This window comes from Haliaeetus albicilla, chromosome 19, assembly GCF_947461875.1.
Source record: "Haliaeetus albicilla chromosome 19, bHalAlb1.1, whole genome shotgun sequence".
Taxonomy (NCBI): domain Eukaryota; kingdom Metazoa; phylum Chordata; class Aves; order Accipitriformes; family Accipitridae; genus Haliaeetus; species Haliaeetus albicilla.
The window spans coordinates 10183002-10210672 of NC_091501.1; the positions used below are offsets into that span (position 1 = coordinate 10183002).

At 39.3% G+C, this 27671-nt stretch overlaps 1 protein-coding gene across 2 annotated transcripts; it reads left to right on the plus strand.

The window, feature by feature from the left end:
* The first annotated feature begins 559 nt into the window (after window positions 1-559).
* SLC13A4 (solute carrier family 13 member 4) lies at window positions 560-27671 on the plus strand. Of its 2 annotated transcripts, XM_009920247.2 has the most exons (16): window positions 560-671; window positions 6226-6354; window positions 8916-9052; window positions 9608-9789; window positions 10543-10597; window positions 12251-12290; window positions 12984-13061; window positions 14542-14732; window positions 16057-16176; window positions 19043-19144; window positions 20297-20398; window positions 21498-21595; window positions 22742-22872; window positions 23695-23856; window positions 25532-25669; window positions 26310-27671. In XM_009920247.2, exons 1-16 carry the CDS (start codon window positions 573-575, stop codon window positions 26445-26447), a joined length of 1902 nt encoding a protein of 633 aa, XP_009918549.1. In that variant the 5' UTR covers window positions 560-572; the 3' UTR covers window positions 26448-27671. The 2 variants fall into 2 exon arrangements, with proteins under 2 accessions (XP_009918549.1, XP_069663676.1); XM_069807575.1 differs by lacking the exon at window positions 20297-20398.

Here is a 27671-nt window from a genome sequence, read left to right on the forward strand (position 1 = left end):
TGCAAGCTTGTTTCTGTGCAGTGAACAATAGATTCTTGGTTTTAATAATTTTCTAGCAGAAAAGGAACCTGTATTTGAGACATTCAGACTATCAAACAGGAGGAAAAGAAGCAGCCTGAAACATATCTTACCCAGTTAATGAAAACAGGAATTACATTGCTGGATGATGGAAGAAAAAAACCTTCCAAAACATGGGGATAAGAATGCAACACAGCTACACCTGTGATTCTGAATTAAAAAGAAAAATTATCAAAAGATCACTATGCTCCAACTTGCAAACCTCTGCATCTTATGGTGTGATAATAATTTGGATGTGCTGATGAGCCCTACTTAAACTGAATGTCTTTTTAATTGAAAAATCATTAAGGTTTCCTTTCAAAACAACAGATTGAAGAATAAACAAATTAAGAAAGCTATTTTAGGTGACTGGGTGGGGATAGGAAATGAAGCAGTGAGAAACCTTTCAGGGAAATCCAGGTACAGGTGAAGGAAAACGTGGAGTGAAAGTTGGAGTATCCGAGGAACTGGAGAAGAAACCCAAGGAGAAGAAAGCCACCAGAAAGTAAAAGAGCATGGCAATGATGAAGGAGATTCTCCGATCCAGAAATCTCTTGCTTGTTGTTCTCATTCCACTTCTGCTGCTTCCTCTGCCACTCTTATACCCGAGCAGCGTAAGTACCTTTTCATTTTCTTTTTAACAAAGCCTCTGAGTGCAGTAGGTAGTCATGCTGGGTAAGTCTGCAGAGTGCAAAAAGAAAGGCAAAGACCTAAATAAGCATTGCCCTTAGAAAAATCAAGGACTCAAATTTGAGGGACTGGGAAGGTCACTGAGGAGTCATCACAGTAAGAACCAGAGCTACCTTGAGTCATGTCACAAGTGCAGCTGAAGAACCAGGTGAAACTAGTAAAGCACTACTTTAAAGCAGAACTATTGTATCTCTTCTTTTTGTACAATAATGTGTGTGTGGAAGAGGGAAGAGAACAAACATATCCACTAAAATGTTCTTTAAGGAGAGGTCTTTAAAAAGAGCACTTCTAGTGTCATTAGCTTTTAATAGTAAGCATGCATGGAGGGACTTCTAGTACCTGAGGATTTATGAATACTACCGCTTTATCAAATAGAAATGCAAAGGATTAGAAATTGTATAGCAGTTTTCAAAAATAAAACTGTAGTATTTTGTTTAGAAAGAAAAACAGTATTCATAGCAAGGAAATGTTGCTACACCACTGAACTGTATGTTGCACTTTGAAAGAGTTTTCCTGCTCTAAACTTCAATGTATATCTCGGCTGTCCGACAGTAGTTTTCCATCTCTTCTCTCTCAAGAGATGGAATGAATGACAGACAATTGTGCTCTTCTTCAGAGAACAGCAGAGCTCACCGTTTCACAGAGGCTTGTTTTAGAAAAGGGTTTAATCTCCCCCAATATCACTGGAAGGGTGACATAAGAACAGATACTCCCTGACATGCCCATATGGCACTGTAACTGCAGCATGCACCATGTGCCTTGAGAACCTCTCCTAGGAAATAAGAGATTCACCGCACTAAAATTTGTCACCCATGTTTGCTCCCTATGGGATTCAGAGACACAGGAATTCAGAAGCAATAAGAAAAGTCTTTAGTAACCAAGGGAATTGTAATAGCATTGTATGGGTGCTGAAACAGAAGTTCACTGACAGTATTGCTGCAAGAATTGCTATTATACAGTACAAGCTCTTCTGCGCTATTACTGTGCACTTCATAGTGTTGCTTTACTGCAAAGTGATATGAAAAGCCATCAGATGATGTTTTACATCCACTTTATATATACATGAATGACCACAGATGATAAAGCATAGCCATGAATCTGACCCAGAGTTGGACAAATGTTTATAATGCTGTTAAGAGAACATCTACACCAAATAAACCCAGTTGACAATACACTATTCAAGTGGTTTAGTGTAGCATTTACTCTGTTACAACCAATTGAATATGATTACTTCTTAAATCTGAAGATTAAATTTGTCACCTGCTCACTTACTTACATTTTCATTTATCAGACAATTATGTTAGTTTTCTGTCTTCCTTATAGAGATCAGAATTACCAGGCGGTTTATATTTGCATTTCTGCAGGAAATCAGCTTGCAGCTTCTTTGATGATACCAGCATAACTCTGGAAATATCAAAGGAACATTACATGTGTAGTGGCAAGAGCAATCAATGGGAGCACGAGGACTCAGAACTGTTTGTACGGCTAATGGGAATAATGTCCACAGCTTCTTTTCTATTATTTTATAACAAGAAATGGTTGGGTAAAAAAAAAAAAAACCTGAGAAAATTTGCTTGAATTCTTCTTCTCTTTCCCAAGTTTAAACCTGAACAATGACTTGTACAACAGGTTTTGGGCGTGCATAAATGCCTTTCAGGTCATGACACATACATGCAGAAAAAAACACCCTGTGCTTTACAGACTGTGGGTCTTCTTCATTCTGTCCTTATTCCCCTCATTGTTGACAGTGACATGGAAGCATTTTTGCCTTTTTCTTTTTCATCTTTATCCACCTTTTTTCATAAAGCCACTCTTGATACCATAAAGCATGCCACATGAATTCAGTCAGTTGTGGGCAGGGTCTCCTATGACTGGTGACCCTGTGGCCACACTGAACCCAATCAAGGACACGTGGATGCCTCCTCAAAAGTCAGCAAGGGGTGCTGTAATCTGTGAGACCTGCAGCATCAGGTGACGTTGACACCTTGCCAAATGAGCAGAATGGACCCTAAAGCACAGAACATGCTCTGAACAGCCATGGATGGCAACTTTCATTCAACTTTGTTTTTATTTACACAAGCTGAAGGGAGGGAAATATAGCACGATCCCATCAGCTCAAAGATGGTAGTGTAGAAGCTAGACTACCTCTTCGCACAGCTTAACCACATGCCTGCCTGCAAGATATGCAATGCACATCCTCAAGTGGGCAAATCTCCAACACAGAGTTTCTTCTTCTTCTTAATCACTCTGAGATCCTCAAATGTTTTAGTTACAGAAGTTTTATGTATGACCCTTATTGTGGAAATTTTAGCCTTTCAGCTTCTATTTTCTTTTCACATAAGGGACTGACTGAAGATAGGTGGTAGTCCCTCCAACCATCACATGTTTTTCTATTCCCTGCTTCAAGCCCTGAGGTGGGCTTAACAGTAATTTTCAGTGGTACAACAAGAAGCGAGAAGGGTGAAACAGTTAAAATTATACAGCCACTATTTCAGTCCAGTACTTAGTAGCTCTGGTAACCATTAATTAAATATATAAACTCAGTTCAATTAAATAGAGGAGATTAATATGGTTTCTTGTGGAAATGAGCTGATTTAAAGCACTGAGAAAATAAAGAAAGTTGCTAGACAAGCTGATTAAGTGTTTAGTGGAGATTATCAAACTGGACTTTCCTAGTACCCAGTTTTATACCATTTAAGAATCTGCTTTATTTTAGTTTTGTTTGTAAACTGAGTAGAGCCTAGTGTGTAGGAAACACAAAGACTCAGTGCCCATCCCAGCTAGGTTTTGATAGAGATGCAACTCCCCTTTGTCTTATTCCATTTCCATTATCAGTCTACTTTATTGCTACACACAGAGGAGTAATAGAAAACAACAATCTATGCTCAAAGAAATTAAAAAGAAGGATATATTTGGAGTGAGAAAATAGTTTGGAATCAGGTTAGGATTAAATTAATTTTATGAATTTTGGCAAAACATATCTCTTGGACCTACATCTGCACTGCTTCAAAATAAAAATCAATGCTTTTTCATTAAAAGGCATTTTTCTCCTCAGACAACTCCTGAGGAGAGAGCCCATGCAAACATAATCGTTTGTTAGCAGAACCTAATGAGTTAAAAAAATAAAAAATGTGTCAAATAGTCATTAGGTCACAAAAATGGCCCTATGCTCTGCTCTCTGTGGAATATTAACCATGAAGTATTATGTAGTTAAAGCTGACCAAGCAGCAAGTTGGCTAATATTTATGAGCCAATCCATCAGCTCCATGACTCTCATCTAAAATAGCTCTGTCTTCCTAGTAGAGATTAATAAAAATTTCTAATGTCCGTCACCTCACTTCTTAAATTATTTCCATTTTTAAGTCAAAATTATTGTTTCTTTTTTTACTGAGTGATCACTTGAAGTTGTTACAAACTGAACACTGGTCTTCGGAGTTTCAAACAGTATAGTAATTCCATTTTATAAAGTGCATGCTTCATAACCCATGAATATTAAAAAAATCCCTCTGATCTCATCCATCCTAAGCCAACCTTCTCAAGCCTCTCCTGTAATTTTTTCTTGGTAGCAATGAAGCTACAATTGCAGTACAATCTTTTATTGTTATATTTTGCTGAAGGACCTCATCATAGAGGACTAATGAAACCTGCACTGGGGAGCGTAAAACCTAAACCACTCTTCTATAATAGTTAAGGAAGAGAAACAAATATGCACATTTCTGTGCAGTTCAGAGTACTTGTCCATCCATAAAGGAACAATCCAGAACTCTAGCCTCTAAAGTAATTGGACTTTATCTGATTCAAGGAAATTATTTTTTCTGATGACCTTATCTCAGTTATTTTGGTGGCCCTGCTTACTTGAATCAGAACTGTTTAATATTACACTTTTCTGAAACAGGAGTCAGAGCAAAGTCTGGCAGCTAATTTAAACCCAAGCTTCTAAGCAAGCTTGGCTGCAATTTTTAAGCAAGTAAAGGAAATTGCACATAGCAATCTATCTTTTTCTCTGGGCTGTGTTCTGCCTGTTGTTACTATAAGCTATACTAAAAAAGAGGAACAGCTGATTGTGGCTCTTTGTTAGAGGTAATGTAAAAAGGGCATGTATAAACATGAATTTAAATAGAAGCTATTGATTCATTCTATTGAACCCACACCCCTGTATAGTCTTACTTTAGACTTCACCACCTTGTTCACAAAACTGATTGCAAAAAAAGGAAGTGTAATACACGATCATCGATTTGCACAAGGATCTGTGGGAATTGCTTGTGTGACTTCTTGAAAGCTGCTTAATTTGGGAGTCATCCAGTCAGGAAACAAAAGGAATGAAATTATATTTTAACACACTCAAATAGCATTTGTGAACAGTGAATTTTCTAAACAATAGCCATTGTGAGCTGTGAATCCATACGGATTGGTAAGTTCTTACGGAATATCCAGAGAATAGTGAAGAACAGGTAGATTTAGAGCTGGTGTAAATCAGTGCAGATCCACTAGCTTCCATAGAACTGCCGGTTAGACCCAGTACAGGAGCTGGCTTCAAATTTGAGAAAAAGAAAGGAAAAACATTTTCCTGAAGGTAATTTCTATAATTATTAGTAGGAAATATCCCCAGGCTTCTAAGGATAACAAACCGAGCCTAAGGAGAACTCCACTGAATACCATAAATAGACATATCTATCTAAAAAAATGTACCAGAAGACTTCTGTGGACTAGCTGTGTTTTCATGTAAGAATATTCAGCAGATAGCACCTTTCTCCATCATACACCCGCTCTCCAGGAATGCTCAGCGCGATCTTGTGGCTTTCTCTGCCAGAACCTTGGACAGCAGCAAATTGGTCTGATTTCCTCCCGTTAACCCATTGCCTCTAAGGCCTTTAGCTCTGTGGTCGGCTTCCAAGGGTCTGTGGAAATCACCTGAGAAAATAAAAACAACTGACACAAAATGTAGGTTTGCACACTGTTTAAAAAAAGCAATCTTTCAGAGTATTTCCCAAAAGAGCCGTTATGTGGCTTTATCCATGCTATGGCAAATGTGAATGTTCTCATCTGATCCTGAAAACTACGGGTTCCTATTCTTGTCCAATATTGGAAAGAAAGCTGTGTAGAAATACCAGCTCCACAGGCCAAATATGAGGAGTGATGGTTGAAAATTTGGTAAATATTGGATTATGGAAATCAAACAAATCTGTAAATGCACTTGGAACCATTATTCTGCTGTTAAATATTTTTATCCCAATGTTTTTCCCTAGCTTATGTGCAAAGCCTTTCATTAGTGTCATCTTCTGGAAGTGGCTATTCAGGTGGTAGCCTAGATTTCACACCCAAACAGCTGCACCTTAGGAGGTCCTTATGCAGTCCTTGTCGATTTTTTTAAGTCCAGGTACCCACAGTCTGATGAGTCCTGTGAACGCGTTCACCAGGCTTCCACAGCAGGTGGTGGGGCAGTAACACATAACCTCTGTGCTTTCTTTCTCCCTACAGGAAGCCTCATGTGCCTACGTGCTGATCGTGACGGCTGTATACTGGGTCTCTGAAGCCGTACCTCTTGGTGCAGCAGCCTTAGTTCCCGCTTTCCTGTACCCACTTTTTGGAGTCATGAAGTCCAGTGAGGTCAGACCAGTATGCACTTTTTTATCGTTTAATATTCTTACTCTCAGTTAATTCTCTGAATAAAACTAATCTTAGTGGACTAGCAAGACTAAGAGGTGTGGGAAGAAAAAGTGTACATCTTGTAATGTATAACCTGGGCCAATCAGCTCTTTCTTCTACTGAAGATAGATACAGGGAAGGCTGTATTAGCCAAGAGAGGTGTCCATCCTGTCAGCTACTGCATAACCAACAACTCCCAAAACCTACTGTATCAAAGGATTCCACCTTTCCCCTCCTCCAAAACCAGGTAAACAGCAGTTATGGAATAAACTGTAAAGTTTCCTTCCAATTATATTTATTACAGGTGATGTGTAAGACTAGATAATTTTGTTATCCAGGTGAATGTCTAGTCTTTTTCCCAAGCTGTAATCTTAGTGCTGCCTTGTAGCCATGAGTTCTAAGGCAAAGGAGTAGCTGTACAAAAAAGTCTCTATGATCAGTTCTGAATTTGCTTACTTGATGGTATTTTTTTTAAAATGTTACTTTCTTTCATGATATGCCATGAATTTATTTTATTTAATCTACAGCTTTTTTTCCCCTGCTTTTTTCTCTCTCATTTTTGGGGTTGGGGGGCATCCCACTTGATTTACAAGGACTAGAAATACAGATAACAACACAGAACAGTATATAGCAACCGTAAAATTGTTGATTTCTAACACAATCTAGCACTGGGCATACCCATAAATGGATAGAGTCAAGCATGAACCAAGAGTTTTATGACCTGTCTTATTCCTCCCAGTGGTATAACAACTGTGTAATATAATCAGATACATTTCCATACCAACACAGTTAAATATTTTCAAGATATTTTTTTCTACCATAAAGACAAAGTAGTTACGTATTTTCATTACAAAAATTCTGCAGCATATTGGAGAGGGAAAATTTAAGGGCAGCCTGACAGAAATTCAATATAATATCAAATTAAATGACAGTGAGACTACTGCAGAGAATGTATTATTTGCTTTAGGAACAGAATAAAACCCTGTATTTTAAAATAAACAACTCGGATGATGCTGCAGTATTTCCAGTCTGCTGTTCTGGAGTGCCAAAGAAACCAAGGGCCCTTGCCTAGCAGTTTAAGCTACAAATAACTCACAGGGTCTTAAGAACATAAGCCAGTGTGTTGTATATGTTTATGTGTGTATTAATAAGAATATTAGTATTCACTTGTTTCTCCAAAATGACTGTGAAAGGAATAAAGGAAAACAACAGATTCTTTGTGCTGCTGGCTTGATGGATTCCCTTCATTCAGTTCAAGATCTTTTTTTAACAAGGTAGCAGGAAAATAAAGAAAGTTAATGAGAAAGAAACCAGTGGAGGAAAGCCAAAAAAGTGATATTTAAAAGTTCTGGCACACAACTGTGATGGACAAGTCTATTTAGGTCGCCATAGGGATTTGTTAAAAAAAATATAATTAAATACTCAACTTGCTGCAGCTTTCACAAAATAACATTAGTGTCATTCTTGCACTTTTATGGAGCACCATAAGTATAACTGAGGACGATGGAAAAAATACTGCTTCTACTGATTTTAATTGTTTTAAAATGCTGGCATCTACATTTGGTTAGCGGAATAGTTTTAAACTGAAGAAACGATGTTTTTGGAAAAATATTCCAGCAACAGCTTGGGAAGGATTGCATGAGAATGAAATGAAAAATTTAGCTAGACTCCAAGCATCTGTGTATAACTTTTATTTTCTCCTATTTGTTTGCTTTCACACAAGAGAGTGTGTGTGTGTGAATGTTTTTGTTTGCTTCATTTGTTATTTTTGTAGTCACTTCACAGAACATCTCATATCTTAGCAAGCCCCACATTCAAGAATGCTGCTTTGGAGGACCATGCATTGTCTCTGAATTTTTTCCTGAGCCAGTTGATGATTTTTGCTCATCCCCTTTAAATTAAAGTTTTCTTTTTTTAAACTTTGCCCTGTTTTCCTGATACAATGGATATGGATTTCCATTGTGAAAAGTTCTAGTACGGGGTTTGTGGATCATCACAGCAATATCCCAACTTTTCATTATTGCATTCAGCGAGCATGTCCCAAAGGACTTTTTTCTGAAGCTGTAAGTTCTAGGGATGCCACATTTTGCCCAACAGTTGAACAAGACATAAGAAATACAAACAAGGTAGACAATGACATCTCCAAAAGCAGATGAAGCACATGAATAAGCTGCCTTCAGTGCAGAGGTTTGTCTGTGGCTGTTTCAGGCTGGGCCTAGCTGAGTGATTAACTGCAGGCAGCGAGCATCCTGCTCAAAGAAGTAAAATCTATCTTGGTGTCTTCAAAGCTGAGAAACCTACTAACAAGTGGGTATAGAGCCTTGTTATTTGTAAACACAACATGAAAGAGATTAAAGAGAACATTTTGACTCACAAATTCTTCATTTTCTCCAGCTCCCCATCATTCTTTCTGTAAGGGGAAAAAATCCACAATACCATATTTCTTCTCATTCAGCATGATCTCTGTGTAGGGTAGCTACTGCTTTTTTTAACTGACTGTTTCCCCCTTGTCCTTAATGCAGGTGGCTGCCGAATATTTCAAGAACACAACTTTGCTCCTCATGGGCGTGATTTGTGTGGCAGCGTCTGTAGAAAAGTGGAATCTCCACAAGCGAATCGCCCTGCGCATGGTCATGATGGCTGGAGCAAAGCCAGGCATGTGAGTGAACCTTTGACTTTGGGGCAGTCTGAGGCTGACAGCAGCAGCCTGGAAGAGCAAATAACAACTCCAACTTTCCCACCCATGGGTACAAGCTAGCTTGGTTTGGGGCTCTTTTTCCTACCCACCTTTCCTTTCAGAGTTTGAAAGCTTACAAATTTTCTCATCCTCTTTCTGCCACCTCCTACTCCTTGGCTTGCTGTCCCTTTGCTTTCTATTTTTTACTAGTACTGAGTTTAGTCTCTTTGTTCCTTCTTTGCCTGTTGTTTAGCAAGCACAAAAGGATGATTAAATCCTGGATAAGCTGAAAATCACTGCTTCTCACGTCACTTGCCGATTTTCACGTGGGGCAGCAAATGGCTTCCAGTGATACATTGTCTTATGACAGTTCTCAGCACAAGGCAGCATTTTATCTGCGCACAGTATGATATTTTGGCACCCATGAAAAGAAAAAGACACCGTGAAGTTATCAGTTGACTAATGAAAACACTAGGCAAGGAGGCCCTTAATACTTCTGAAAGTGCCTCAAGAAGACTTCCCTGTGTTGTACTCCAGGTTGCTTCTTTGCTTTATGTGTTGCACCACGGTGCTCTCCATGTGGCTTTCCAACACATCCACCACAGCCATGGTGATGCCAATCGTGGAGGCAGTGCTCCAGGAGCTAGTGAATGCTGAGGAGGAGCACGAGGTCATCAGTACTGCAGGCAGCACCATTACTGAAGAAAACGAGCCAATAGGTATTTGTCAATGTTGGCCATTCTTTTCTCATTTGTTTATCAGTGACCAGACTCGTTGATACACATTATTCAAATTCTATCGAGGTCAGAGTTGTCTGACTTGTACTGCCAAAGACCTAGTCCATCCTCTTTCTTTTTGTACTCTGATATTTCTTTCAAAAAATGAAAGAAAGTTTCAAGATGTGATGGGACAATTGGAATTGGGAAACTATTTATGTTGAATTAGGGCATTACTGGAGTTTGTGTGTCATAAACTCTTAGGTCATAGGATTTTACAAGGCTGGAAGGAAACCTCTGAGAAGAAAGTAACAGAAATGTAGAAAAGGCCCAAAAGTGTGCTCTGTGACAATCCCACACTTGCCCGTTCTACCCCTGCCCTCCCAGGCTGCCCAGGTCAGAGCAGGTGCCACAAAAAGACCTGGTTAGAGCTCTGAGGTTCATTTCATTCATTCTTTCCCAGAAAGAAAGGATTTGGGAAGAAAAGAATCTCTCTTTTCTTTCCATTCACAGATTCCAGTCTGAAAATGATGTCATCTAACCTTGCCTATTATACATAGGTACGATAGTCTTTTAATTGCCAGGGGCATGTGACTGGGACAATATGACACAATAAAATGCTGCATAAGGGTCACAGAGTAACTGAGACGGTTTGGACAAGCTTTTGTTTGTAGTAGCTTTTCCAGGTTCAGTGGTGCGGCCCAGAGGCTCAGCTCAGGTCTTACCCAAGGGCTGCTTTCTCTTCCTTCATTGCAGGTCTCAGCGAAAAGCATGGCCAACCTTCACTGGAGCTTATCTTCATCAATGAGGAGTAAGAATGAACCCTGTACATCACGACTGGAGATTTGAGCCCTCCACAGGTTGCAATGAGATGAACCCAGGAGTAGAGCCAGGAAGGGCAAGCAGAAGCTTACGAGTGAATGTTTCAGATGTGACTGACAAGGAAGGCTTATATGAGAAATGGGATTCATGTAATGGTCTGGATCTCACTAAAGCTTCCCAGTATTTACTTATTTTTAAAAACTATGGGCATTTTAGAGAGAAGGAAAATGTTTCTCAGGGTTTGAAAGATCTTTTGAAGTTTGTGTTTGTGCTGTATAAGAGAGTTCTGCCCACAGATTTTTATTTCTGTTCCCCTGAAGGAACAGAGATGGAGAGGATCCAAACACAGTATGGAGTGCCCACAGGACATATCCAGAGGGAAGACTCTTACAGAGGATTCCTGAGGAAAGTCTGAACTGTCAAGAGCATTCAAGAGAGAGATGTGTGCAGGGGGGGAGAACCAACAAAAAACACTCCTCCTCCCCCCCAAAAAACTGTAAAATATTTCTTTTAATATACACAAATTTCTTTGGAAGTTTGAAACACTAGCAGTTTCAACCAGATCTCTATTTGCGGTAAAATCTAGTAAGGTGAAAAGGGCAAATCAAGGAAAGTACTAATTTCTTTGTCAAATCATCAAATCAACCAGCAGTTCAAGGTACACAGGAGAATATACAAAGTTATTGTCCTTAAACTATAGTATAGGTTAAATCCTAAGGAGCATCTTCTTACAAGGTGTGAGAATAAATCACACAGTCCCTTCCTGAGCTCCCACTATATTATTCCCAAGTGTTAAAATAAGAGAAACAAGTTCTTGTTACACCTTTAAAAATTTACTTTAAACCAAACATCATTCAAACAGCACATGTTGATGACTTTAAGTTAACTTGCAAGGTCTAAATAGTTTTCTCATTTCTCTGGAGACTAATGGGTCCTCCAATATTCCCTCTGTTACCTCTTTTTATCCCAGTCATATTTTCTGTGCAGTATAGAATCAAATTTTCAGTTTGGCATTGTGCCATTAATCCCTTTAAGCCCTGTTGAAGAATATGTGTGGGATATTTCATAACAGAACTATTATTAAAATAGTATTACTTGAAAAAGAGCTTGAAATTTGGCAGGAAAAGGAAAGTAGCACATCTTCTGGAATTAAATCTGTTTTCAAAGTCAAAGTAAAAGTTCAGTGGATTGTTTGCATGGTCCACATGCCACACAGGACAGATTTTAGTGAAAGCTTTAATGTGGTACAGGTAGGTGCTCAGAAACAGCATTGGAGAGGTCAGCAGAGGAAGAACTTGAGTAGAACAAGACAGTGGTAGTGCTGGATTGCCTGGTGATTCACTCCACTGTGAATGGAGTCCATTCCTAGAATGGGGTATGTACTACCTAGAATACATATTTTTTCTTGCACTGAGGTGGAACCCCATTGCTGCACAGTTAGAGATAGAGCTGTGAAACATAATGATGACTCAAGTATCTGGCCAAGACACCACATAAAAGGTACTTAAAAATGGTATTCATCACCATTTCAGTAGGCACTAGTTCTCCTGCAGATGTTGCCCCTCCTACCCATGATGTGTGCCTTTTGAGGGAGCTGGGTGAACAGGCAGTTTTAAAGTATATTTTCCTTTCTTTGTTTTAGTGCTACTACTACTGACTTCAGCTCCTTGATGCACTCAAAGGTATTGTCATAGGTAGTATCTTCTGAGCTACACTGTCTTCTAATGCAGGAACCATCAGAGCAGAGTCCACGCAGCTCTGCAACAAACTGCTGTTTCCTTTATTTCAAACAAGTAGTGGTTGTTGGCAGAGAGTACGTATTGCAGAATATCCTGCTTTGTATTTAACCTATCAGCCTGCTTACACAAATCAAGTTGGGGAACATTAGCTCTGTAGTGTTGTATTTATTGCTGGAGATTCTGAGATCCAGTCAGCAAACTAACAATTCCATACGGTTTCTAGCAAGTTCAGATACGACCTTATATTGTCCAAGTATTGCCAGCTTCTGCAGCTGAGACACCTCAGTTACTAGAACAACCTACACATATCACAAAGTCACAGCCTCTAGCAAGGGACCTGTTAGATTCTCCTACACGGCAGAGGAAGACCTAAACTTATTATAATCTGTCTTCTAAGATCACTTTAAAATAAAATCAGGTTGTTGTCGGGGTTTTTTTAAATCTTTTTTTTCCAGTGTAAAGTTTACAGCTGAAATTTTAGTGTGGGGTTTTGGGGGTTTTTTTGGCTGGTTGGTTGGTTGGTTTTTTTTTTCAAAAGCCCACTACCCATGACCTTTACAAAGCATCATAAATTCTAATCTAAGTGCTTCTAGGAACAGAAAAAAGGCTAATCTAAAGGCATTTGCCTCCCTACAGAGTATGAATGGTGTGCACATGATAGCCAATCCTATTGGAACAATGAATTCTAAGAGCAATGGGCAGCACCTACCTCAGGTAAGGAGATGTCAGACCCAAGGGGTGAGGGAAAAGACAGATGTGAACATCACCTGCTCCCCACTGCTTCATATTTGTTCCCTGTAAGCTGTGTTACATGGAATCGTTCTCCACCATCTTACAGCAGTCATGGCTTGGCCTTTTGCTAGTTCTTGCTCCCATTTAGATGCCCCCAGCACTGGTATATTCAGAAGACTCTCCCCCAATGGCTAGTACAATTCATTTAGCTTTACATTCAGTAATGTGATCACAAGTTTCCCTTCTTATTTACTGTTCTACCCACTTTATTTCCACAAAGCCTCCATGGAAAATAGTCCAACTCAAAAATAACAATCCCTGACACACAAAATCTTGCTCAGAACTAAACCAGCAGCAAGCATGGGCCATTTAACTGTTCAGCCAGTTTGTTAGGTAGTCTTAGTATCCACCTCCTTTTTGTCTTGCCAAATATCCACCATCAAAAGCCTCCATTACATCAGTCCATTCCAGTATTTCTGCTTCTCCTGAATGGATCCAAGAAGCTCGGACTATTGCATAAGTTGATGTCCAGGAAAGATCAGGCTAAAATCAACACACGAATTTGCATTCACAGTTCAAAGGAATCTAAGTGTATGTTTCCAAAAAGGGCTAATGTGCTGCTCCTGACACTTAATTTCTTCTTATACCCATTTCCCAAACACATTCAGTGGTTATTTTGTAACTAATATACTCACTTCACTTTCAATCTACAGGAATTTTGGCCAGGGTACCCTCAGGATGATGATGAACCTATAGCATGAGCGATTTTACTACATAAAACCAAATCCAAATTAATAAATTTAACAAAGCTAACTGAACCACTTGCTGCCTTTTTCCTGATCCTAAATTACAGTCTTGGGTTGCATGTGAAGTGCCTGGAAGTACTGTACCTTTTTTCCAGTACAAGAACTTGATTTACCAGCATGGAGACGTTCCTGTCACTGCTAAGAAAGCTTCTTTTGGAACAATATTTTCCTGCAGCCTTTTCTTCCATATTCCCATTGCCCAGCCTTTTTCATGCCGTTTCTGAGGCCACTAGCACTCCATTCCTAATTAGACTCCCTGAGCCAGTATAAGTGCAACAAGTCCACCAAACATTTGTCTGGTGGCTGCTCATAAGCCTCAAGGATTATGGATTCCTACTGCGGCAGTGCTGGCATCCCGCCCCTCAGCCCACAAAGGCTTTCGGTATCCTGCTGAGATTCCAGTCAGAACTGGAGCTGGCCAAAACCATAGCCAGAAGTCCAATTACTGTTTGTCCTACATTTCTGTCACAGACAAGGCAATTTCAGGCCCCTGGACAGGTTTCTAGTTCTGATCCCAGTTAATCCCTGTGAAGAAAAAACTGCCCCCTCTTACGCAAACCTGTTGTTCGTCTGGGACCAGTATCACCATGGCATTAGAGCAAGTTGGGCTGCTGTTCTGATCACCTGCTTTCTTTTGTGAATGTATCCCCTCACAGGCTCAGATACTGGTCCTGCCTCCTAAGCCCTCAGAACTGGGTCTGAGCACTAAGTACCGGTATCAGACCAGACATGACCACATGGTCTGTAAATGCCTCTCACTGAGCATCTCCTACGCGGCAACCATCGGAGGACTGACAACCATCATAGGGACCTCCACTAGCCTCATATTCTTAGAGCACTTCAACAAGTAAGTGATGTTGTGGCTGTGTGAGAATGGTGGATGGGTCTTTATCGTCTCTGTGGCTTTCCCCATGGGTTATTTACTACCTCCAGGAACCCTTGTAAGACAGTCTTTCTGAAGGCAATTTTGTTTCCTCCTCTACTCTAATGTTATTACTAATGGTTAATGGTTGAAAGGAGGAGCTTAAGTTAATACATATCCATGTCTTTCTCTCATGCAAAATAAAAATAATTCCTCAGCATGTGGTAACATTTAAGTTTCTTCAGCAACTTCTTTTGATTTTACAAACTGGCTATCATGAAGGCAGCAGGCACTCTGCAAAAGTAAACACTAAAGCCATGAAGATATAGCAAAGATGTCAAAGATAAATACAAAAGAAGAAATGTCATAAAATCAGCTTCAAGTTGTTCTATGGGTTCTTAGAAAGCGGGTTCTTATGGTGAACCTAGAGGCATCACTACTATTACTTGGGCTGCTCAACATGTAGTGCAAAAATAAAAAAACTTAGAAATGTGGCCTTACACCTTTGCTTCAGAGAAGACGAGAAGCAGCTCTGATCAGCTAAGTATTTCCTTTACCATATATGCCCAGGCCTCCCAAAGTCATGAACGATACCTCTGTCAGAAGACTGGTGGTAATTCTCATGCACAGCTATGCATCTAAGCTCAAACATGATTCTGTTCATCTACTGCTGCCACTGCTGCCATGGTATCCTTCATTTCTCTCTCTGAAATTGTGGTAGCAAAGAAAACTAATTTTGGAAGCCATCCTTAACCCAAGGATTTGGATTTTACAGAATTTCCAAAGATCTTGCTGTTATGACTGTTCCATCAAATGCACATATCAGACATCTTTGTCAGAGTCCAGCAGACTATAATCACTATTTGTGTGGTCCACAATAAGTCATACAAAGAGATTCTGGATGGAACCATTCTTAAGTCTGCCGACACTAAAAAGGGCTTTAACAAAAACCACAGGTAGGGCCAGAATTTCACTCTTGGTAATTCTAAGGGGTTTTGGAGCTGGCTAGACAATCCGGACCATCTGGCCTTAAAGGTGTGAAGTGCTATAGGCTCATCTGTTGGTCAGGTGTGGTCAATGATTGACATCCTTTGGCAATTGGTTTCACTATGCACATGTAATGCAGCTGTTGCAAACACATACTGATGCAATTTGTGTATCATGCCATGACAAACATGTACACATACACTATATTACATATAGCAATATATATGTACTATATTACATATAGTGTGTGCATCTATGTATATTGGAGATGCCTGTCCTTTCACTGTTCTAACTTCTTGTGCATCCTTTTTTTCCTTTACAGCCACTACCCAAATGCTGAAGTGGTGAATTTTGGAACCTGGTTTTTGTTCAGTTTCCCCATCTCCCTCATCATGTTGGTCCTGACTTGGTTCTGGATGCATTGGCTGTTCTTGGGTTGCAAGTGAGTGCAGGTTGTTCAAGATGCATGGATTATGAAAGCAGGGTATCTGGGGCTCCTCTAGAACGTGTCATAAAGATGTTTCCAGTTGCAAATGACAAAAGCTAAGGCACAACTTCCTCCTTCTTGCCAGAACAATTACTGGAGGAAATCTTAGTGCTTAACTGCGCTGCATAGACAGCAGTGCACACTATTGCTGCTTGAGAGTGAATTGCCTAGGTATTGCTGATGGAAATCTTTACTATGCATTCAACTGATTTTTTGACTCTCATGACCATGAGGATCCCGTTGTGGACCAAAAATCTTGTTAAAAGTCCTTTTGGAAAAGTACAGCTTAAAAAATGAATAGAAAAATAACTGCAAGTGAACAAGTTACTATTCAGATCTGCTTCCAGCTCAATTAAATTAATGTAAAACCAGTTAGAAGTAGAGGTAAATAGACTCCATGTATATTTCTCTTTAAAGTGGAAAGGACTCACAGCCTAAGACACGAGTACATTTTGATACCAGTAAGTCCCTTAGCCCCAAAATAAGAACAAGGCTCAGACTCCTAGTTCATTTGTACCACGTATTCTCTTTGCAGAGGCACACAGCAAAGTTAATGAAAATTGACTAAATGTGTGCATTTAGAGTGGATTAGTTAATCTGCATTAAACTGTGGTGAGACACATTTACTCAGAATTAAAGTGGCCTTAATTTGATTTAGTTTACTCTTAAAAGTAAGCTGAACTGACATCACTAATTTATTTCACCTAAGACAATGAATAAAATGATGCTTGCTGCTGACCTTGAATAGATTTGAAGAGGTAATTTAGAGGTGAATAGCTCCCCGTCCTTCTCTCAGTCAGTCTCCTGAGCCTTGTAGTTCCAAATCGAAAGGCTAAAATAAGTCCTGGGTTTTTTTAATCTTGAGAGGAAACAGGCCCTAGCATGACCCTCAATTACTTGCTTTTATTTTTAAATAAATATAATTGAAATTCCACATTGCATCCAAGACCTCATACTGATTAATGTTGTTCTAAATAATACCAGAGACTGAAGCATTATCGACTTTTTGCGAAGTACTGGTTGATTCCAAGCCTCCTTAATCTCTGACTCTTGTTCACTGCAGTTCATTAAAGAACATATTATGTTAGGAGCTTGGCTACAACACTCTGCCTTCAGATCCTCCTAAGCCTAGAAACACTTATAACATGTTGAAACAGCTGCCTAATGCCTGTGCATAAATGTTTACTGAATTCCCGTAATGTTCATGCTCTCTTCCTAGGAAGCCCAGTGTCATCAATCTGTTCTTACTTAGCCCCATTGGAATAACATGTCACATGTGATTTTTAGGCTCTGGACTAGGTCAAGGGGGAAGGACAACGGACCCACCAAACGGTTTTTGCCAGCAAAGCAGAGCTAAGGGTAGAATCATTACTATAGAACTGGCCATTATAAACCACATAGCTCTTCAGCTTGCGCTACTGCTGGTGGATTTTACTGGAGACTAACAGCAAGGTTTGCAAGGGAATTTAAATACTTGTAAGTGCAGAGTGGTGCTAAACGCGCTAAAACCAAGTGTCACATAGATGTCCATTTACAAGTGAAATGAAAAGCCTGTTTAAGACTTTTTGTTACCCAGACAGGGCCTGCCTGCATTTTGAGCTATGCAAATTCCTTTGAGGATCTAGCCTTAACCAGGTACATGGAGTGAGATCGTAGTCCATGGTTTGGCCAGTGCTATGGCATGGATCTCTAGTGGGGTACCAAATGAGATATTAAAATAGAAGGGACTATAAAAGCATGCCATTGTGCTCCCATGGTACTTCAGTCACTGAAGTCCCTGCTGCTGCAGCCTATTTTAGACTGGCTTAGCTGCAGAGGTTTCTCAACCCACCCCACGCACCTCTGTGTGACAGAGGGTACAGCTGGAGCAGAAAAGCAGAGATCTGTGGCTCAAAGCACAGCAAAGTGATGCTACTGGAAAGAATAAAAGGAAAAGTTTAAAGTGAGCTTGCGAGTAGCTTAATTTCAATTAGGAATGTTGAGGCTTTGTTATAGTATGAAGGCAATCTGAATAAACTAAGGATTTCACCTAATTTTCATACAAAAGTATAGCAGGTTTAAATATATTCAGCCATGAAATGTGCTTGTGCTTCTATGTCCCTGGCAGAAGTACAGGTATTTTTCACCAGGACAAAACACTAGGCTGATTCCCTTGCCCTCTGTGGCAGAGGCAATTTAGTGTTACACTGATTGTGCCTGGTTTAGAAACAGCTAGTATTAGTAGAAGCAGACAGATCGTGAAAGCTGTTGGGAACCTCATCACAGCTTTCCCCCATTACTTCCTCGTGAATCCTGAATATTCAAGTCAAACCTGCGCTCAAAAGCCAGCCCAAGCCCCATATGTGTTAGATACCCCTGATCCAACTGGAAAGCATACAGTTTCCCCATTAAAAAATCTGTTGATAGCTGGCCTCTGTCACAGTCTTTCCATGTGATGACAGAAATTAGCCACAGCCTTTGGAGGCTTCTGGCACCAGAAAAATCTGGCCACCGCCGGCTGTTTGAAGAAGCCTACAGAAAGGGAGCCCAGCCACAGCTCGAGATGGCTCAGTGATACCAGTCAGTATTAGTCGGAGCACCCTGGGACCTTCCTACTATGTCTAGGATTAATTCTCAGAAGATCTGGAAACTCGGCTACGCAAAGATCACATGCAGTAATTTCCCTTCACATTGCCATCAGGCCTTGCCCCAGTCACATTGTCTCTTAACAAACAGCCCCTGGCAACTGGAGTTTTCAGTTTGCCTCATTGCTGTTATTTTTTTATGCCTTTTTTTTTCCACTTGATGCCCTTGTCTAATTTTACTGTGCTATCTACCTCAGTTTTAGAGAGACCTGTTCTGTGAGCAAGAAGAAGAAGACCAAACGGGAAGAAATGTCAGAGAGAAGAATTCAAGAAGAATATAAGAAACTGGGAAATGTTAGGTAAACCAGACCTGCCTTCCTCAGGAATTTGCCTCTCTAGGCAGGACCATCCTCTCATATTGCCCTCCATGTTGCCTTTGGCTCATGTAGATTATTCTTAAACTGTCAGCTCTTTCTCCTCCTTTCCAGGCTAGGAGTAGAACTAAATGCAAAAGTGAACTAAAAACAAAGACTTTGTTACAAGCATGCATTTATTTGCTCATTTATTTATTTCTAAAGAAAAAGGAAATAAAAGGAAAGATTCAGGTTTATACCAGGGTCCAAAGGTCACCTGAGTCAAGGTTTGTCTCTACCTTTGAACTAAACCATTAAAGGACTCCCCTTCCCAATTCAGGCATATACTCGCTTTGGTGGATAGAAGTTCACTGTTAGCAAAGGCTTTGCACCAATCTCCCATGCCATGAGATGTCCAGCCCTCCCAGTTGCCCATAATCTTTATTCATGGTGGCAAGAAATGTCTCTTGAAAAGCTTATTTTGCAGATTTTTCATTTTTCAAAGGGCATGATACCCCATAAAATCCATTCTTCCCCAAACATTTTTGTGTTGTTCAACTGAAATATTGACAGATCAACTTGCTGAATATGATCAACTCTGAATCTGGACTGTTGTTCAGACTGTGCCTAAATATGAAACCATACTTAATTTAAATCTATCCTAAATTAAAACTCAGTATCCTCAAGTCACCTTATATATATTCCACATGTTTAAAATATCTGTGTTAATCTACATTGTAATTTGCTCTTACACTTTCTATACTTTTAAAAACTGCAATAGAAAGTGTTCACAGTGGAATAGTAACATGAGCTTTACCTTGGATATTTAATCAGATATTTAATCAGATAATAATGCAAATATAAAACAAGCATTTATAAATATTTTCCTTCAGGTCTTGCCCATGAATTACTGAATTGCAAATACAGATGGATATTTTTAGCCTATTTTTTACTGGGTTTATATGGTTCTCAGCTGGGAGCAAAACGTAGAATTCTTTAATTAAAACTAATCTCCCTTTCTATTTTCCATATGGTTTTTATCCTTTTTTTTTGGAACCAATTTCTACTTTGTTACTTGTCTGGAACTTGTTCTCTGGTTTTCAGAAAGACCTTGGATTTAATGCCTGGATTATTTTTTTTTTTCGCTTTTGTTTCTAGTTATCCTGAGATGGTGACTGGATTTTTCTTCATTCTGATGACCTTGCTTTGGTTTACTCGTGAGCCTGGCTTTGTACCAGGGTGGTCATCTTTTTTTGAGAAGTAAGTGAAATTCCCTAAACAACTGCACAGGAATATGGCCTAGCTGCTTCTGACTTTCTGCAATAACTTTTGGCCTAAAAACATCATCAGCACTTTTAACAATGTGTGAAAAATTAAGTCTTTATTAAAAAATTAAGATTTTTGCTTTTTAAACTACATCTCTTCACATGATGGCAAATCGTATTCTTTCTCAGTAAACAGAGTGAATTAAGTAGGGAAAGTAAAATAAATGTATTTCAAATGTAAAACAATAGGAAGGTGAGATTCTGAAGTTAAAACATTTTAGTGCTTTTGTAGAGAAGCTGTCACTGGAATAGATTGCAACTATAATTCAAATTCATTTTTTTCAATGTTATTTTGAAATAATAATTTTTGACAGAAGTGTATTTTTCTGAAGATAAATTTTATCAAGATGTCCATTTCAATTAAATATTACACAGAATGGTGAATGAAGCAAATATTTTTTTCTTTTATTTTAAATAATGTTAAAACAAATTATATTAAAAGTGACTATAACACACAATGCATATCAAAGAATAAGTGATTTGAACTTAAATTTTCTTTATGTTTCTACTGCATAAAATTATTTTAATTTTTCATCCTAATTTTGACAGAAAAACAATTTCTAATATTGGGATTTCCTGTGGATCTCTGGAGTTTGGCACTCCTCAAAATACTTTTTCAGAATGAGTTTTAAACATTTAATTTAAAATCAATCTACAGTTCGTTTCTAAATGATCGCTTGGGTTTGGCTTTTTCCCAGAATGTCTTCACTCTTTCTTGCTTCTAGTAAACACACTATTTTTCTGTACCTCCAAGTTAATAGGTTTGTAAACCAAAAGGGATTTCTTTTTTTCACTGGAATGTTAAAAGTTGTTGAGCAGTGATTGAAGTTGGCTACAGGAGTCAGTTTAATAAATTGGAAAAAAATCCTATTTGTATCCTTGATATGCAGACATATTTTTCTAGTGGGCTGTTAGTAAGACTTCAGAAGTGGAAATACAACTTCACCTGCAACAATTTGCTTGGAGCCATGTACCCTGTTTGGAAATGTTTCTGTTAGTGTGTTTTTATGATAACCCCACTGTTTCTTTCATAGGAAAGGTTACCGGACTGATGCCACTGTCTCTGTATTTCTTGGTTTTCTCCTTTTCCTGATTCCAGCAAAAAAGCCATGTTTCGGAAAAAGAGAAAAAGGTGAGGAGGATGCAGCAAGAAAGAGATCTGGCACATGTTCCAGTGCCTTTAATGACATTTTTATGTTCTCGGTAAAATGTGACAAGAAGAGATTTTTATTGTGGAAGGTCAGGGTTCAGTTTCTCCTCTGATATCAACTCTTCCTACATGAAACCCCCTTTTTTGTTGCTTTTATTTATATTGTCTCATCCAGCAGATGACAAATACATCTTGTATCTGAGGCCACCATCTCTTCTGTGTTAACAGAGTTATCAAAATTTAGGACTGAGTTTTAGGAAAGGTTCAGATGGAGTTCCATGCAGAGAACTGTAAGACAGATGTTTGCAAAACTGGCTGAAGATAAGCTCTAGTAAATAATTTGGTCATCACTTATAGAGCAGAAATCATTGATAATGTCATAAAACAAATATAAAAGAGGCCAGTAAATGTCAGACAAAGTTCCAATTTTGTGCAGTGCTTCTCTCACAGTCTTCTTGATAATAATGATTGTTATTTCACATTCACATTTGGGTAGCACTCAGTTTGCTGTGCCAGGCTTTCAGCAGTCCTGTATGAAAATATAATTGCCTGCATAGACTCTTATGTAGAGATTACAGATGTATATAGATATGTTTATTTTTCATACTGACATATATTATGCAGCATTTAAGAAAAATGACACTCTAACTCCTACTTCAAGAAAATACTCAGGCATCTAAAAAATTAATGTCCTCAGATAAAACACAGGGGCATAAATGCACTTTATCAAGCTTCATGGCCTACTGGAGAGAGAAAATGCCCTTCTTTGAGAAAATATTCCCATTGTAACTCCATCTTTGTAGTCTACAGATAATTTGCACATAAGTATACACAACAGAGCACACAGTCCCTCAAAAATCTATAGAATGAAACACAGGGGTTTATAACTATTCACGTCAACAGAGCAGCCAAGGGGAAGTCAGGACATTTGAAATTAATATGCTGCATTTTCTGAGACCAAGCTAACCAGAGAAATAGGTTACACACTTCTTCTTCACCTCTCTCACAGATAGTTCTCAAGATAACTTCCACGGATATTACATTATTCCTACTAGTGTGAAAAATATGAAGATCTTTGCAAAGAGGCCAATATAATACTGGTCACACACTTGCTTTTTTTTGATACAGGAGATGATGAAAAGTCAACAGATATTAACACACTGGATCCCATCATTACCTGGAAGGACTTCCAGAAGACCATGCCCTGGGAGATTGTAGTGTTGGTTGGAGGAGGTTATGCCTTAGCAGCTGGGTGCAAGGTACTGACGTAGACTTTTATCCTCCTTCCTAAAATATTATAAACCTGGACTTTTATCCTTTTGTATGCTCCCCAGTTTGGATTTACGATGTGGATACTTCCAAGTTTGTACCTAACCTAGTCCCTACTCCCTGCATTCAATGGACAGCTATCTAGCTAACAAAAAGATGGTTAAGGACTGAAGTCAATTGTGTAAGCATCTGCCATTTCAGATGCTTTAGAATATCTAGAAATTCCTGCAAGGCTGGCAGACATGAGACAGGATCTGAGGGAGACCTCACACTTCTCAGCCAGCAGCTAACCAGACAGAGGGGGAACATCTCAGCTGCCACTGGATGCTCCTCTTTAGGCAACTGACTCAAGCTCCTAGCACTGACTGGACAAATCATACTCTAGGCTCTACTGACTGTATCTACACGCAGTATAATTCATGAATACACAGCTAGCTCTCCTATAGACTCCTACACGTAGACAACTAAATTTGTGTATTTGAGTCTCAAAATGAATACTAAGCAGACTGTGCAATCCTTCACCACCAATTTGCAATACTCCAGTTCACATCCTGAAGAAAGAGGGAAGATCAGTCTTGGTGCCTTTTTAATGTTATTAACTGCCAGATGTATCTCTTTGTTACTATGGACAACTATTTATTAGACACTGCAGTGAAATCCAGTTCACTGAGCAAAAGGAAATGCAGAAAGCATTGACCTAACCTTCGTTTATTTGCTGGTGGGATTCTCTGATGAAACTGCTCCAAAGAGAAGAATCTGTTTTACAAACATACTAAGTATTAGTAATTCTTACACTTTTATCCTTTCCTCAGACCTCTGGCCTCTCTACATGGATTGGACGCCAAATGCTTTCCCTGAGCAGCCTTCCCTACTGGGCTGTAACTCTGCTGGCTTGCATTTTGGTGTCCCTGGTAACAGAGTTTGTTAGTAATCCAGCAACCATAACCATCTTTCTGCCTATTTTATGCAGCATGGTGAGTAAAACAATGACATTTTTAGTCTGTTGTTTCCCCACAGGCTTGTGGGAATGTTTCAGGACATTAAGGTATTGGCATTCTGTTCACACAAAACCCAGCCTGTTCCCAAGCTACTGTTCTGCAGTCTTGGGCTTAGGAAAAATAATAAACTCAGGCAGCCAAAAGCATATTTTAGCACCAAGAAATTTATTCAATACATCTCAGACAAAGGGAAAACATAGCAGCTGCGCTGAGGGATTCATAGTCTAAGTACAAGAAGAGGTGACGATGCAATCAATAAGATAGGTAAAGTCCACATAAAGCTTGAGATACTTTTATCAAAGTTATTTTAAATGTGTTGTTCATTAGTTAGTAGTCACCCACTCACTACTTGTAAGAAAAGTCTGTAGTACTGAATTTTATATCAGATTTAAATGTGTTCAAGGGGGTGATCTGGTAAGCGTACTATCATCCAACATGGAAAACAACCTGGTCTAGTGGAAGGTGTCCCTGCCTATGGTGGGGGGGTTGGAACTAGATGATCTTTAAGGTCCCTTCCAACCCAAACCATTATATGATTCTATGATATGATTCTATGAAAGCAGAGATGTTTGTAAGGGACAGAAAAAAATCAGGAGACTGATAACAAAGGCAGAGCAAGGAGATACAAATTTCATTCTATATTTGAATAGCAGTTACAGAAAACTGTCTTATTTCTTTTCTTTTATGTAATGTGAAGCTTTTCTCACCAAGAATGCAGGTCATTAATCATGTTTCCCTATTATAACAATTTTATGGAATTGTCCCAAAGTACATTATGTGAACAGCTCTGAGGTAACATGAAGATATGGTCAAATGAAAATAAGTAATTATGTTCGTACGGCTTCTGAGTTCAGATTTAGCTCTGCTCCATGCAGAAAGAGACTCTCCTAAAAAGAAATTTAGAACAGTAATCTACTTTTAGTAGTTTGAACTGCCATCTTAAGGCAGTCTCTCTTTTTTGACTGTAAAAGTAACCTGGAGATATTTCCCTCTCCAAAATGAAGTTAGCCTTGTGAATACCCTTCCCTTTCCATCTGACATAAAACTAGGCCATAGCAATGTAAATGAAAATGCAAAATTTCACCACCACTGAAGGCTGTAGTGGAAGAACAATTCTTTAGATCACTGTAAAGAATATTCCATCATCACTGCCTTCTCACCATGCAAGACCATGTTTGGACCACAAACAACTAGTTTTCTTAACCACTGTGCAGGAGGCCTTTACATAACAGTCTCCATATCTTCAACAACTGAAAGAAGTAAGTTCTTTGTGTCAACCTGTCGTGACTTCTCTCAGATGCAGACTGAAGTGGCAGGCAGTGTTAAGATCCAGAAGACACAACACAGAATGACATGGAGAACAAGTGGGAGAAAGAGCAAAGGGGTCCTAACAGCAGCAGTCTCCACCCTCCCTCCATGTGAAACGTCTCAAGAGAAATCCCTGGAGCATGACCAGCTCCAAATTGTAGCACTACTCTGCTCTAAAAAAACCCCAAAACAACAAAAAGACTTCCACACTTAAGTTTAGAAACTAGGGAGATGAGACTCACAGAATCTTATCTTCACATGATGCAGAGAGGGTCCTTTCATCCTAATTGTGAGCAGTGGCTTTTATTGGTTAAGTGAAACACCTCTCCCTCTCTCCTTCCAGTCAGAAACCCTGCTTATCAACCCTTTATACACCCTGATTCCTGTCACCATGTGTATCTCATTTGCGGTGATGCTGCCAGTGGGTAATCCTCCAAATGCCATTGTCTTCAGTTATGGGCACTGCCAGATCAAAGATATGGTAAGTCTTGAGATTGGGTATATCCTCCCATGCTTCACGCAACCTCAACACCTTGTCCCTACATCCAGCAGCCAATAATAACAATGATGATATTGGTGCTAATATAAAGTCATATTGATCTGCACTGCTGTTATATGACCGAGCTGCCAGATTAAGAACATCCACGCATCTGCTGTAGGATACGCACCTTTCTCATCTTTTTTATGAATGTAATGGTCTAAAGAGATATCAAAAAACAGGAGTACACAATCCTTTGCATTGACCTGTTAAGCACCGGAGAGCATGAGAAATTAGATTTATCACATAGCTTCACAGTAAGTCATGTAGTTATCACCCTGCTACGTGTGGTATAACTCTCCATTCTAATTATCTGATTGAGAAGTTCAAATGACAAACTGAGCAGCTTTCAAATGAGCTGCATCAACCTCTGACTATCACTCCTGAATATGCCCCACAATGTACACTCTGATACATAATACTCACTGTGCTTTTTTGGCTCTAGCAATCAGTATACATAATTTATCACACTATATATGCCAGTATACATATATACATACACCCTACTGCCTTCTTTTTTCCATGTTAACTGTTTTTGATCAAGTTGTCATTGATGGTGCTCTGATGCATTTTGCTTTTGTAGGTGAAGGCTGGCCTGGGTGTAAATCTGATTGGCCTGGCTGTTGTCATGGTGGCAATCAACACTTGGGGAATTAGACTCTTCCAGCTGAATAGTTTTCCAGAATGGGCAGTGGTCAGCAACGTCACTAGCCAAACATAATCTCTAATGAAAAAAAAAAAACGAAAAAAGTGCAAGACCAAAGCAAGTTGGGAGAAAATATTAAACATACATTGCACATACAAAAGAAAGGAAAAAACTTGTGCATACATAGAACCAGGATGATAGCAAAACCATGAAGAAAATCTACAGGGAGATCTTCTGCGTAAGCTTTTCAGTTCTGAAAAGCAGCGTGAGTTAAAAGGAGAGATTAGCTTTGCTCCTCTATTGCTGCTTTCACTGTGATACCATAACTCTGAAAAAACCCTCTCCTCCAAATTCTCTGCCTATGGGTTTTTCATGCCCTAGAACAATTATGTAGGACTTGTAAAACAGGGGATATAGGACTCCAATGACAGAAGACAAGTATGCATACACTGGTGTACTCAGTAGTAGGATATTCAGTCCTACCATTTACTCCTACAGTGAATGAAGGGTGAGTCATTCCCAAACCCAGAGTTTTATAAGCCTACTCCTTTTAAAGGCAAATTAGTATTCTTCTTTTGAGATGACTCACCACTGTGTTGGAAAAAACCACTTTCCCACCTAACCCATATGGCCTGGACATAAATACAGCTACCAACTACCAGCTACAGCACTTCAAAGGGATAACAGAAACCACCAAACAGATAGGAAGAAGTCTCCTCAGAAGGAGAATGGTTTTTTTCCACAGCACTAGTATAAAGTTTCCAATATTGCAGTACTTGCAATCTCTGCTTTGGAAGGAAGAGCTTCAGAAACAGATAGAAAGTTTTGTTCAGTACCTTCCTTCCTTATCATTGTACTGCAGTGGGAGCTTTTTCAGCAGGGGAAGCTGTGACCAGCAAAACCTTACCAGGCCAACAGATCCATTGCTCTCCTCTCTCTTTGGCTGCTGTTTAGATAGTTACGCAGTTATGATTTCCCTGACAGAGAAAGTACAACCTAATCCAAGAGGGCACTCAGTGCTGCTCCATGAGTAAGAAGGGAGAGGGCTGAAGCGGAGTGGTGCTGGTGTATCTCCTCATCGTCCACGTTCACTTGAACATCACACTCACCTGCTCTCTAGCAGCCCAGAGAACAGGAACTTCAAATGTAGGAAACCGTGACACAGAGCAGATAACTACCAAACCAAAAGGCCAATCTCTTTATCACCTGCAAAGTGAATGCCCTGCTTTTCTGACTGGATCCCTGTGATACTGGGTAAACCTTCTCTTGTATTATGTCCCGTTTTTAATAATTTCTTTA

Coding starts and splice junctions, on each gene's coding strand:
- SLC13A4 (XM_009920247.2), top strand. CDS start 573: ATGGCAATGATGAAGGAGATTCTCCGATCCAGAAATCTCTTGCTTGTT. Junction 12,291..12,983: donor GCTCCTTGATGCACTCAAAG/GTATTGTCATAG, acceptor GCCTCCCTACAG/AGTATGAATGGTGTGCACAT. Junction 25,670..26,309: donor ACTGCCAGATCAAAGATATG/GTAAGTCTTGAG, acceptor TTGCTTTTGTAG/GTGAAGGCTGGCCTGGGTGT.